We start from the raw sequence: 14,854 nt of genomic DNA, 5'->3' as shown, positions 1-14,854 counted from the left end.
AGAAAAACCAGTTTGTGTTAGTTTACTCTCTGCAGATTATAAGAGCATCTTCCTACATGTGGAAAGAAATTTCAGCACAGGCAAAAGAATAAAACTGACCTGGATGATGCAAACTTACAGGATATTTCAGTTTATAATTAAAGAAAGAACTTAGTAATGGCATTCTCTTAAAAAAAGTCTGGAATGCTTCAACTTATTTTACTCCCAAAAATATGGCCTCAAAATTTACCTTAAGGCAAAGCCCTAAAACACCTGAGTGTTTATTAAAGGAATTACTGGGCATGCTGCATTATCATCTCACTGTAACTCTAAATGCAAGAAATTCAATTCAGCAAACACTTATGGAATGGTTATTACAAACAACACACAGTGTGAGATACAATAGTGATTACAAAACATTCTGTCTTCAGGGAACTTACAATCTATTAGATGAAGGGAACATGTACAAAATGACGATAACTCTCTCAACTGGGGTTACTCATCTGAATCAAAGATGACAGAAAACAGCACTATTTTTTCAACTCTTTCAAGGATGGTACATAACTAACACCATTCTAGATGCATATAATGGATGGGTAAGGGTGTAACGGAGAAAGGATAAAAAAGATAGATATGGAAGACCACAAACGTCATGCTCCAAAACCCGATTATTTGCTGTGGATCACTGGGGACCCTCGAGTATTTTTAAATACAGAAATAACAATCAGATGTGTAAAATGTTATTCTAGCAATAGTACAGGAGATGGAAGAGAAATTAGAGGCAAGGCAACCAGTTTGGTGATTATATAAATTATCTCGGTCACTGGTGTAATAATGTCCTCAACTACAAAAGGATCAGTAAGATGAAAAGCTGAATGGACAGGACATGGTAAATGACAGGGTGGAAGAACAGGAGAAATAGCTGTCTCTAAGGCTTTTCACCCAGAATAACTGGAAAGGTGGTTATACCACAAAACAATGTTAGAAACATCGCAGTCATGAGTTGTAAAGAAAGCTGAATGCTTTAATAAAGACTAGCAAAACTTCTTTTTTCTATACCTTTAACTGTGCCAGATTTATTTCAGAATAAAATATTTTCTATTGGTTACTAAGAACCATAATTAAAGACCAGATTTTAAAGTACTTATCTCTCTATAAGTACTTCTTCAAAAAATATTAACAAAACTAGAAATTCTATATAGCTTGATGCCTTAGAAAGAAGAATCCCACCATTTAACTGCCTGAACCAGCTTATTGAGAGAATATATGTGGATATCCATTTAGTCCTCCAGAATACCCCAGCCAACTGATCTTTTATCCCCCAAAGGTAATAAAAGACTGAGATCAGACTGATGAAAGAGCACAGAATATGTAAACTTTAGCTGCTTTTTCTGAGAATTACTGAAAATTCTCTTCAAATATGGTTCCTACTGTAGAATGACTCTTCAAATTGATGGTCATAATGATGAGACCAATGCCTTACAACAGACCACAGTTCATTCACAGAACAAGCCTTGAGCCAAAGCTATGAGAAAGCTTCCCCAGGAAAAAAAATAATGACAAATTTCTGTTCCAGAAATCTATAACAAGAATATGAATATAAGATCTTTTCCTAGATGGTCTTAGAATTAAACTTTGAATATGGGGACAAAACTCTGAGGTGGAATATGGAAGTCGCCTTAAGACTTCAATTTAGAGTATGTGTCCCCTACCTACTTCTCCTACCCCTCAAAAAAGTCATGAACAACTAATAGGCACTGGTAGTATCAACTCAGAAGCAAAGGAATCTATACCTACAATCCCATCACATGTTCATAAACCCAATTCTAATATGTGCTAAATTGTTCTAAGAAAATACCTGAATATGCCCTTCTACGTATCTATGATTTATTTACATTCCCTTTATTCTGCATGAGACTATGCTATTGCTTATTTTAGTATTACACAAATTATTCAACATCCAAAAGTAGGAAAACAAATTAGCCTATAGAATGATTTTGAGATGGCAGGGATGTTTACTGAATTATTGGAAACAACAGAAGCATCTACTTTCTGAAAAAAGAGACAGAACCACAACAAGCATTAAGAGCAAAGTTTTAGTTCAGATTCCAGCTCTGTCACTTGTAAGCTTTGCTATGTCTCCATTTCTTCATCTATAAAATGGGATTATACTTCATAAATAACCCTGCGAGGTAAATTTAAATCAATGTTCTCCACACCTCCCTGTTCATCAGAATCACGTAAAAACATAATATCCCATGCCCCATCCTATACTTTCAGAGGTGTGGTCCAGGAATTCGTATTTTTTTTTAAACAAATTCAAAAGATGATCCTCACACACCAGAGTATGGAAATCAATGAAAAAATACATATCTACTATATATAAATATATATATTTACATGTACATATAGATCTTATCAGGTGTAAATGTTCCAACAAATGTTTGATGCACTGATTAAAAGCCACTAAGGACTCCCGCAGAACTGTTTGCATAAACCTCTCACCACAGATGAAACTTAAAAGTATGACACAATACTGTTTCAGAGTCAGTAAGACATGACATGAACGAAGTTCAACAGTGATGACAATGCCCCTTTTCCACTACATAGCTTACACCACAGGAAAGCATAAAATAGGATATATCGTGCCTTTCATAATAAAGCTTAACCTTTCCAGATCATTCCATCATAAAGCCTTGAAATTTATTCCTTACCTTTCAGCAATTCATACAATTCATGTGAATTCATCACAGAGCAATGCAAGTACTAAATATGTCTGTACAATAACATCAATTAAGGTAACATATATCTAAAACTCACACAGGATACTCATGGAAAATTTCTGCCTCTTAGTCATTTATGTACAATATTGAATATTTCCTCTTAAAAAATCAAAACCCTTAAATTAATTAGTATTTCTAAATTAGCTCCATATATAGGATATCCTGACCTTTAAAAAAAAATCTTACCCATGGCTTTATATCTATTGTATACAAATCAAAGTTGTCTTTATAATTAGAATATTATAAATTAGAAGCCCTTCTGTCTTTTAAATAAACCTTAACAAACTTGTTTTTTATGTGGTTTCAGGTTTGTTTCTACCATCTCACAAGTCCAGGTAAATTCAGGAAACTATTATGGGGCTGTTCACTAACTTTCTAAAGTTAAGATACTAAAACAAGTAAGAAATGGTACCACCAACAGAAGGTAAACTGTGTCCATGGCCATTTAGACTAAAAAAAGATACAGTAGGCACTAAAATTTTATACTTTAAGATATTTTTACAGATGATTTTTAGTAAAGCCACAGCTTAGCTACCAATGCTTAAAAATTAAAATATTTAAACTGTAAAAGACAGTATGTTTACCTAATTTACTGAACAAGGCATTTTACCTTTGGGTTTATTTCTCCATATGCACATCTTACAAAGATTATGGGGATCAATGATCTAATGCTGACAGATTGCTGCAAGTGCTGAGAAAGAAGTGTGTTATATAAATAAAGCTTAGAGGGAAGGAGTTGTTTTGGTCATCAAATTATAGTACTTTACACCATTTTCTTCTATCAAGTTTTAACCATTAATCCTGTAGGTATTAGCAAAACAAAGTCAAACCAAGAGATCCAGAAAGCCAAGGTAACCTGATCTTAAGAGTTAAAAGAAACATTAAAAAACTAGAGTTTGGAAATGTTTTGAGAAAGTATAACCAAAAGTTATCAGCTTTCCTGGGCCTGCAGAATATTAATTACTGCTATTAAAGTCCTTATACAGCCCTGGACTGTCACCGGCCGCCCACATAATACAGAAGGAAGAATGTTTAATGAATTTAATCTGATTACCCACCAACCATATATTTTCAGAAATTTGGGGAGGGATAGGGTAAGAAATAAGGGCATTAAAAAGTTTTTAATCGTCAGTACAAACTTGATATACTGCAAATGAACAAAAAAAAATACTTCGAACTATCAACAACACATCATGAGAAATACTACTCTTTTGATCTTTCCTAACACAACATTTTCATGGATATTTCTTTTCTGAAACCTTTATGAAACCTCTTTTTTCCACAGTTTATTAGTTATCTTCCTGGGTCCCTCTTCCCAGTTGGTTGGTTAAAAGGATGCTTGGCAAGTGCTCTTGAAAAGACAAAGACATTTAGGAATGGAGGAGAGGATGGAAGAGAAAGAAAGGGTGGTGATATCACCACTTCTCCACCAATAATTATTTCTCAAGGAACAAAGTAGACTGCATCTCGTATTTAGAAGTACTGGAATGAAAGTAAAACTCTCCAACGAACAGAAAAATTAGCTATAGTTCCCATGACAATAAACATTCAAAAATTAACTCCAAAGGAAAGTGATTTGTAACAACCTAATAGATTTTACTACATTAATTTTTAAAAATAAATGAGAAGGAGAAAACAAAAGACGCTCACTTATTTTAAAATCCTAAAACATTTTTTTCTTCAAATATACATCATTTTAAAACAGCACAAAGTAGAAGACAATAAACTTACTTGAGTAGGAACAAGTACAGGAGGGTATGCCATTTTGTGATGCCTGTATACCCAAAACCCACAAATGACAATCCCAGCAATTAACATAAGTGGCACCAAGGAAAAGAGCAAGATGTTGTAGTAAGGTGGCTTAGGTGTAACTGGATTTGAAGTAGCTGTGGAAAAGAGGGGAAAGAAAACAACTCAGATTTGATCTACAAAATTCCATAATATTTATTTACTGTAGTGTCAAATTTTAGAAGAAGAGTTATGAGTAAATTATTCCCCCTAACACAAGGATACTTTATTTTTAATCTACTAGTTGAACAGACCTATATATTTTCCCTGTGAACTTACGCTGTGTGACTTCCATCTCCGGAAAATAAGAAAACTTTTCGTTACACATATTGCCCTCACAGCAACAAAAATATACTTCAGGGCTGTCTTTTTTTTCTATACAATCAGTCCTATAAACAAACAGAGGAGAAATAATTAAAATCAACATTATTATATAGAACCTACAACAGGTATTTTTCTAAATCTTCTCAGAAATAATATAATAAGTAATTTATACTCAACTTCAAGTTTTTTATTAATATCCAACGATCAAATTTTTTTTTAATCTTCATTTTATTGAGATATATTCACATACCACGCAGTCATACAAAACAAATCGTACTTTCGATTGTTTATAGTACCATTACATAGTGGTACATTCATCACCCAAATCAATCCCTGACACCTTCATTAGCACACACACAAAAATAACAATAATAATAATTAGAGTGAAAAAAGAGCAATTGAAGTAAAAAAGAACACTGGGTACCTTTGTCTGTTTGTTTCCTTCCCCTATTTTTCTACTCATCCATCCATAAACTAGACAAAGTGGAGTGTGGTCCTTATGGCTTTCCCAATCCCATTGTCACCCCTCATAAGCTACATTTTTATACAACTGTCTTCGAGATTCATGGGTTCTGGGTTGTAGTTTCAACGATCAATTTTTAAAAGCTAAAATGTTCCTAGATTCCTCTTACTAAATCTCACCAGAAAAAAAAATCAGCTCCTGATTTTTTAACAGTCACAGTGTCTCCTTGAGACCATAGTGCATTAATTTGGTTCCTAATAATCAAAGGCAATCCTTTTTTTTTGTTTTTTAATTAACCCGATTAGGAAATTTGGTCTAGAAGTACTTCTATTCACAAGAAATACAGTTTCCCCATTTCATGAAAACAAAAAATTAGGATCTATATATAAAACTTGAATATAAAAACTAAATGGCATAAGCTCACCTATCTCATGAGTGGAACATATCTCAACATGAGAGACCCAAAGCAGGCTTGGGAATTAATGGTGTCATTTTTTGCAGCAGATTTCAGTTCCCCAAAAACAATGAACAGATTTGAGATAAGCAACAAGCAGACAACAAATACATAACAACAAACATCTAGGACCTAGGAACTCAAAAACTGATTAGATATAGATAGGTTGATTAAAAAAAAAAAAGCCTTCTATATAGAAGCTGCTGAAAGAGATAGGGATTTAGCCTCTAGAGCAAACTCTAATGAAGCACTAAGAAACAGCTATACCTATAAAAGAAAAATACAAATCAAACTTTTAAATATTATGTGTACACATCAGGTAAATTTAAAGACATATTTTATAAATAAACTGTGAATGTTTGTGGTAGTTATAATAATACGGTTGAATTTAACGTTCATGTGAAAAGCTCAAGAAATTTCAGGAAGAAGGTAGTTTTAACAAAATCAAACTTTAAAACAAAAGCTGTATCAGTACCTATTTAAAAGCAGGAAGTAAAAAGAGAAAAGAAAGCTAAATTTTAACAATTTATAAAGAGAAATATATAAACTTGAACATAAATTTCTAATATTTACAATTATGCCTAACATCTAGCCCAATTAATTCCAGAAAATTACTTTTCCCCATCCAATTTCATTCTTCTTTTATTATTTCTTCCTCCACATTTTGACAACTCCTGAATCTTCTTTTCCTTTCTCTTACTTCTTTTACTACCATTACCATTTGTTTTTCAATCAAATTTAGAGCATGAAAACGAAAACTCACATACTCTTAATTCCCCAGAAACAGCTGATATAGCACTATTACTCTAAAAGCAACCATGTGCACTGAACAAGCCACTCTCCACTATCTATACCAAAGTTCTACCACCAGTGAAAACGGCTCTAGTGAGAACACTAGAGATATTTTAGCGCTACCTGAGTCTCGCCTAACTGAAATACTAGTTTTAGGTGAGAAGCAGTGTAGGTTTTTACTACAAAAAAGAATAGGGATCACTGATTTCAACCAACAAATAAAAGGCAGTTCTGGATAAAGATGATTCCCAAACCTCATTTTCCCCCCTTTCTTCCTACTCATCTTTCATAATAGCAGCTATCAGTTGAGTATACTTTTGTTAAAAAGGCTAATAAACAGAAATAGGGCTAAAACGAATAGAGAAAAATAATCCCTGAATAATTCACAGATTTAGAAGTATGCCCCCTAAATACTAAATGCATGCCTTAATGACTGTGTTTTCATGTCTCATGAAAACTGGAGCTAAATCAATTTTCATGGGCTTATTCAATACATTCTGCTATTAGTCACATATGGCCAATCACAGTCATAATCAATTTAGGCTCCTGAAAGGGGACCAGGAAGTATCTAGAATTCAGCAAGTCACCACTTTTTGACTCTGAAATGTCTGGTAACTTAGGCCTTTGCAGCCTCTGCCAGTCATCAGCACCCACCCCCGGTGGAAATCCTGTGGCCAAGGCAGCTAAGTCATCAGCCTAATGTCTATGGGACTCTGCAGAAATATCACAGGCAATCAATAATATAACCACTGTATTTCATTTCCAGTACAGAATAAAGCAATTTAAACAAGACCTTTTAAATAAAATGCAGCTTTCCATGAGGACTGTGTTTGTTCTGATGTAATTCTGAACATCAAGTTAAAATGTCTCTCAGGGTGAAGAACAAAGGCCAATTTTGCAAGAGAAAATAAGGGGGTGGGGGAAGAATGCAGTATGATCAATTTCTTCCAGATACATAAAGAAGGAAATTTAGGAAATTAAACACTATGTTTGAGCTTTATTCTCCTTGAAGATAAATTTTACAGCAGATATACTCTCTTTTAAAGGAATTTTAAAATGCTTTTTTCCTAAAATTGGCACAGAAAAAAAAAAAGCTTGGGGAAGAATTGGTTCTTATCTAGAGTTCTCACTATTTAGTAGATTATTCAAAATGTATCAAAGGTAAAACAGAAGCATACCAAGTTTATTTATTACTTTAAAGTACATATCTATCATTAGCGCATGTTATATTTTTCATAATCCCACCTTTAAAAAGCAAGAAATATCTAAGAGAAAATCCAAGTACTGATCTTTCCCCTTTTTATAAAGGGGGGAGGGATGACAATTACTCAATACTATTATAAAAAATAAACTGTTTCTTTACCTGTCATAACAGTTGATATCATCCAGCCAACACCCTTTCTTTACTATTTCAATGGAACCAGAAATATTCTTCCATGTAGCAAAACAATGTCGCCGTTTATCTTTGTCACCATAACAAGGTTCAACACCAGTTTGATTGGTTCTATCTCTTTCCCAATTAGCATTATAGAAAACACACTCCTGAGTTTCTGATCTTCCAAGTATAGCACCTATAAGGTAATAAAACAACAATTTAATATAACTGTATTAGCTCTTAAAATAAGATGTTATTTCCCAATATACCAACTTCAGGTGTTCCCAAAATGCAAATCATTTTACTATCTTCTGATAATATTAAGTGCTGATGGGTATGTGGAACTAATGGAACTCTCATACAGTGGGAATGCAGACGGGTACAGCCACTTTGGGTTTGGGTTTCTAGGTCAAGCCCTGTACCCTAAGCATAATATTGCAGAAACTGAGCAGACCACCTCTATCAAGAGATTTCTCTGGAAAAGACCAATTTCACTTCACTTAAGAATGTCCTTGATGAAGCAGAAATTATTAATGTTGTTAAATCTCAACCCTTGAATAGACTTCTTTCAATATTCTGTGTGATAAAATCGGAAGTAAGCAAAAGTACTTCTGCTGTATGCTGAAGTAGGATGACTGCCTCAAGAAAAAGCCTTTGCATGATTGAATCACAAACTAAACAAACTATGGTTATTCAGATTTGTTCTCAAAAACATTCTCAAAATGAACCAAGTGAGACTGTTACTTCAAGAAAAACAGCTGAAAGAATGCATTGCCAATGACAAAATTTGAGACTTCAAGTGAAAACACAAATTTTAGAAAACTTGTATCCACGATTATTAGCTTGACACCTTCCCAAGATTTAAAGACTTTTCTGATGAGATCACTGGTGATACTGACAAAAGAGATTTTAAAATATTTGTTTAATGAAATGTACCAATATTTAGAAGGTCTGCATAACTCAAAGAACCAATATTTTCCAAATGAATTATGTGATACCACAAAAGCAATCATGGGTTTAAAAAAAAAAAATCCATTCATTGTGCAAGACAGACTGAGATTTTAAAGTAAGAGAGGACAAAAAGTTCATTGATATAGTTTCAGACTGCATACTGAAACTAACTTTAAAGAAACTAACTCTTGTCCTATATGGAAACGCAAAGTGACTGGATTAGCCAAAACAATTCCAAAAAAGTACAAAGGAGAATTCACACTGTTGCTTTTAAGACTTACTATAATATAATAATCCCACTTCAGTTTTCTAAGCAAAATATCTTAATTACTATTTTTGACATTAAAAAATAATGGCACAATTGTGGGATTGAGAAAGCCTTCTTGACCAAAAGGGAGAAGAAAAATGAAACGAAATAAAGTTTCAGTGGCTGAGAGATTTCAAATGGGAGGGAAAAAAAAGACTTACTATGAAAGCTTCAGTAATCAAGACAGTGTGGTCTTAGTGGAAAACAGACACACACACATCAATGGAACAGAACAGAGTCCAGAAACAGACCCACATATATATGGTCAATTGATGTATAACAAAGTTGCTAAGATAACTCAACAGAGAAAGGACAGTCTTTTCAACAATTGGACATCCATATGAAAAAAATAAATAAATGAGCCTCAATTCATATTTCATGCTATATGTAAATATTAACTTGAAATGCATCATAGATCTAATATTAAAACCTACAACTATAAAACGTCTAGAAGAAAACATAAAAAATTTTGTGATTTTGAATTATGAAGGATTTCTTAGAAAGAGTACAAAACATATGGGCTACCAAAGAAAAAATCGATAAATTGGACTCCATGAAATTAAAACTTCCATTCTTCAGAAGTTGTTAAGAAAATAAAAAATAAAAGTCACACACTGGGAGAAAATATTTACAAAACACATACTTGATAAAGAATTAATATTCAAAATAAATAAAGAACTCTCACAACTCAATAACAAGAAAACACACTACCAATTTTAAGAAAAACGGACAAAAGATTTGAACATTCTTTGCCAAAGAAAAGATGTGAAAGACAAATACCACATGAAAAGATGTTCAACATAATTAGTCATCAGGAAAAGCAAACTAAAACCGCAATGAAATACCACTAAACACTGATAACAGCTAAGAGAAAGAAAAAAAAAACTGACAATATTAAGTGCTGGTGGGTATGTGGAACTAATAGAACTCTCATACATTGATAGTGGGAATGCAGAAGGGTACAGCCACTTTGGAAAATAGTTTGGCAGCTTCTTATAATCGTATACTGCCATACTACCCAGCAATTGCACATTTACATGTTTACCTAGGAAAAATGAAAACATATGTCGACACAAAAACCTGTACAAAAATGTTTACAGTGGCTTTACAACTGCTATTAACTAGAAACAACCCAATTGTCCATCACTGGTAGATGTACAAAAAACAAAACACACAATAAAAAGGAATGAACTAGTGATAACTGCAATGACATGGATGAATTCCAAATACATTATCCTAAGTGAGAGAAGTCAGACTCAAAAGACTATACATATCCAAAAGAATGAAAGAGGACCCCTACCTCACACCCTACACAAAAATTAACTCAAAATGGACGAAAGATCTCAATATAAAAGAAAGTACCATAAAACTCCTAGAAGATAATGTAGGAAAACATCTTCAAGACCTTGTATTAGGCGGCCACTTCCTAGACTTTACACCCAAAGCACAAGCAACAAAAGAAAAAATAGATAAATGGGAACTCCTCAAGCTTAGAAGTTTCTGCACCTCAAAGGAATTTCTCAAAAAGGTAAAGAGGCAGCCAACTCAATGGGAAAAAATTTTTGGAAACCACGTATCTGACAAAAGACTGATATCTTGCATATACAAAGAAATCCTACAACTCAATGACAATAGTACAGACAGCCCAATTATAAAATGGGCAAAAGATATGAAAAGACAGTTCTCTGAAGAGGAAATACAAATGGCCAAGAAACACATGAAAAAATGTTCAGCTTCACTAGCTATTAGAGAGATGCAAATTAAGACCACAGTGAGATACCATCTAACACCGATTAGAGTGGCTGCCATTAAACAAACAGGAAACCACAAATGCTGGAGAGGATGTGGAGAAATTGGAACTCTTATTCATTTTTGGTGGAACTGTATAATGGTTCAGCCACTCTGGAAGTCAGTCTGGCAGTTCCTTAGAAAACTAGATATAGAGTTACCATTCGATCCAGCAACTGCACTTCTCGGTATATACCCGGAAGATCGGAAAGCAGTGACACTAACAGATATCTGCACGCCAATGTTCATAGCAGCATTATTCACAATTGCCAAGAGATGGAAACAACACAAATGTCCTTCAACAGATGAGTGGATAAATAAAATGTGGTATACACACACGATGGAATACTACGCGGCAGTAAGAAGGAACGATCTCGTGAAACATATGACAACATGGATGAACCTTGAAGACATAATGCTGAGTGAAATAAGCCAGGCACAAAAAGAGAAATATTATATGCTACCACTAATGTGAACTTTGAAAAATGTAGAACAAATGGTTTATAATGTAGAATGTAGGGGAACTAGCAATAGAGAGCAGTTAAGGAATGGGGAACAATAATCCAAGAACAGATAAGCTATTTAATGTTCTGGGGACGCCCAGGAATGACTATGGTCTGTTAATTTCTGATGGATATAGTAGGAACAAGTTCACAGAAATGTTGCTATATTAGGTAACTTTCTTGGGGTAAAGTAGGAACAGGTTGGAAGTAAAGCAGTTATCTTAGGTCAGTTGTCTTTTTCTTACTCCCTTGTTATGGTCTCTTTGAAATGTTCTTTCATTGTATGTTTTCTTTTTTAATTTTTTTTTTCTTTTCACACAGTTGATTTAAAAAAGAAAAAAAGTTAAAAAAAAAAAAAAGGAAAAAAATATGTACTGCCCCCTTGAGGAGCCTGTGGAGAATGCAGGGGTATTGGCCTACCCCACCTCGATAGTTGCTAACATGACCACAGACATAGCGGACTGGTGGTTTGATGGGTTGAGCCCTCTACCATAGAGTTTTACCCTTGGGAAGACGGTTGCTGTAAAGGAGAGGCTAGGCCTCCCTGTAATTGTGCCTAAGAGCCTCCTCCCGAATGCCTCTTTGTTGCTCAGATGTGGCCCTCTCTCTCTAGCTAAGCCAACTTGAAAGGTGAAATCACTGCCCTCCCCCCTATGTGGGATCAGACACCCAGGAGAGTGAATCTCCCTGGCAACGTGGAATATGACTCCTGGGGAGGAATGTAGAGCTGGCATCGTGGGACGGAGAACATCTTCTTGACCAAAAGGGGGATGTGAAAGGAAATGAAATAAGCTTCAGTGGCAGAGAGATTCCAAAAGGAGCCGAGAGGTCACTCTGGTGGGCACTCTTACGCACAATTTAGACAACCCTTTTTAGGTTCTAAAGAATTGGGGTAGCTGGTGGTGAATACCTGAAACTATCAAACTACAACCCAGAACCCATGAATCTCGAAGACAACTGTATAAAAATGTAGCTTATGAGGGGTGACAATGGGATTGGGAAAGCCATAAGGACCACACTCCCCTTTGTCTAGTTTATGGATGGATGAGTAGAAAAATAGGGGAAGGAAACAAACAAACAAACAGACAAAGGTACCCAGTGTTCTTTTTTACTTCAATTGCTCTTTTTCACTTTAATTATTATTCTTGTTATTTTTGTGTGTGTGCTAATGAAGGTGTCAGGGAATGATTTAGGTGATGAATGTACAACTATGTAATGGTACTGTGAACAAGCGAATGTACGATTTATTTTGTATGAATGTGTGGTGTGTGAATATATCTCAATAAAATGAAGATTAAATAAAAAAAAAAGACTATGTATACACTGTATGATGCCATTTACATATATTCTGGAAAAGGTAGAACTATAGAACAGCAATCAAATCAAAGGTTGCCAGGGGCTAAGGGAGAGGGGATAAGGTTGATTATAAAAGTACACGATGAAACTTCTTAGGGTGATGGAAATGTGCTATATCTTGACTACAGTGATGGTTATATGACTGTAGGGCTAATCAAAATTCATAGAATTGTACACCTAAAAAAATACATTTTATTCTATGTAAATTATACTTTGATAAACCCGACCTTAAAAAAATGAAAAAGAAAAACTACCACTTATTGAGTTTGGGTATGGTATCAAAGAAAACACCCATAATTATCTTTAAAAGCTATTAAAATACTCCTCCTTTTTCTAGATATATCTATGTGAGGCCAGATTTCCTTCACATACTTCAAAACACCTGAGGTAGAAATGATAGCATGAGGTGACATATTGTTCACTTACAAGATTCAAGATTAACACACAAAAATCAACTGCTTTTCTATATTCTGACAATGAACATGTAGAAACTGAAACTGACATCAAAAAATGAACTACCAGTTAACACTGCTCCAAAGAAAATAAAATACTTAGGTATAAATCTAATAATAAAACATGTATAAGATCTATATGATGAAAATTAGAATATTCTGATGTCAGAAATTAAAGAAGACCTAAATACTTGCACAGACATACCCTGTTCATGGATTGGAAGACTCAACACAGAAAACAGGTCAATTCTCTCTAAATTGATGTAAACATTTAATGCAATTCATATAAAAATCTCAGCAAATTTCTTTGTAGACACAAAGGTTCAAGAAAAGCCAAACATATTTCGAAAAAAAAAAAAAAAAAGAATAAAGTGGGAGAAAGCACCCTTCCTGATGGTAAGGTTTACCATATAGCTGTAGTAATCAAGACACCTACCTGGCACAGAGACAAAAACATGGGACAGAGAGCCTAGAAATAGATCTATACAATATGCTCAATTAATTTCTGACCAAGGAACAAAAGCAATTCAATGAAGGAGGGCTAGTCTTTCCAATAAATGGTGCTGGAGCAATATGAACATGGTCCGAGCAAATATATCTTGAATGCCTTCCCCCTTGCTATCTATCAACATTCTAGTAGTTACAGAAAACCTAGCTCTTACAAAAAGCCTCCCAGGCTAAATCGCCCACATGTGACAATTTTCAAGTTTTCTCAAAGCAGGTGTAACAAAATCCTAAAAGTCCTCTTATTGGGACTCCTCCTTCCCCACAAATGCACACCACCTGCAATCCAATGTAAAACGTTTTATTTAATATTTACTGTTTTTAATCAATTGTCTTTATATGTCCTTTTACATGTCAGAATGCTATTGGGTCTAAGACTATCCATGCTTCTTGCCCTCCAAACACAAACAGGTACTTAATGAATTATAAAATACAAAAATGCAATATAAAACAACTGAATAAATCCCACTAACTACTTTTGCTTTTGTTTTCCTTCCTTGAAATGGATGAATAGAATTAAAGTATCTTTTACAAATTATAAGTTGCATTAATTTTCCTTCTGATTAACATGTCATGTCTTTCACATGGCTCTGTGGCCAGCCTTACTTTATCTCAATTTTCCTATGTACACAATCAATGTTAAATGGAAAGAAAAAAAAATATTTCGATAACTTAAAAATCCACAGCTGACTTCTGGAAACGTATTCTAACGCTGTCTGAAGCTGCCAAAAAAGACCCTGAGAATAGCCTACAAGCGGACATGCAACTGAATGCTTTCCCTAAATTCATGCCTCCCTTAGCCCTAAATCCTCTAGGAAGGGTTAATAAAGTTTCAAAAGTAGAAATCCAGATTGAAAAGCAATTCCTGTTTCTCTTTATATGTCACTATTCCTGCCACGAGTCCAAACAGAATCAGCTATGGAAGGCAAATCAAACTGAATGATGCTTTTAATCCAAAACATCCTATAGTACAAATTTTAGAGGGAGAAAATAGTATAAAAAACATTACACAGAAGAATGATTTTAGCTAAGTAA

General features: G+C 34.2%; 1 protein-coding gene across 3 annotated transcripts in view; it reads right to left on the bottom strand.

Moving 5' to 3' along the window:
- The window catches only part of ACVR2A (activin A receptor type 2A), an 86,497-nt gene that overhangs the window by 26,297 nt on the left and 45,346 nt on the right, over positions 1-14,854 (bottom strand). For 2 of the 3 annotated variants that reach the window (XR_005218973.1, XM_037850560.1), the window contains exons 2-4: positions 7,947-8,154; positions 4,830-4,939; positions 4,494-4,648 (exon numbers count right to left, since the gene is read on the bottom strand). Coding sequence is in view for 2 of the 3 variants with exons in the window: in XM_037850560.1 (XP_037706488.1) it covers positions 4,494-4,648; positions 4,830-4,939; positions 7,947-8,154 (473 nt within the window). In the remaining variant the exon portion in view is untranslated. The remainder of the gene's footprint in view (positions 1-4,493; positions 4,649-4,829; positions 4,940-7,946; positions 8,155-14,854) is intronic. The other variant, XM_037850561.1, reaches the window with a different exon arrangement.

This window comes from Choloepus didactylus, chromosome 9, assembly GCF_015220235.1.
Source record: "Choloepus didactylus isolate mChoDid1 chromosome 9, mChoDid1.pri, whole genome shotgun sequence".
NCBI classification, from domain to species: Eukaryota; Metazoa; Chordata; class Mammalia; order Pilosa; family Megalonychidae; genus Choloepus; species Choloepus didactylus.
This window is presented reverse-complemented; position numbering and strand designations above follow the sequence as displayed.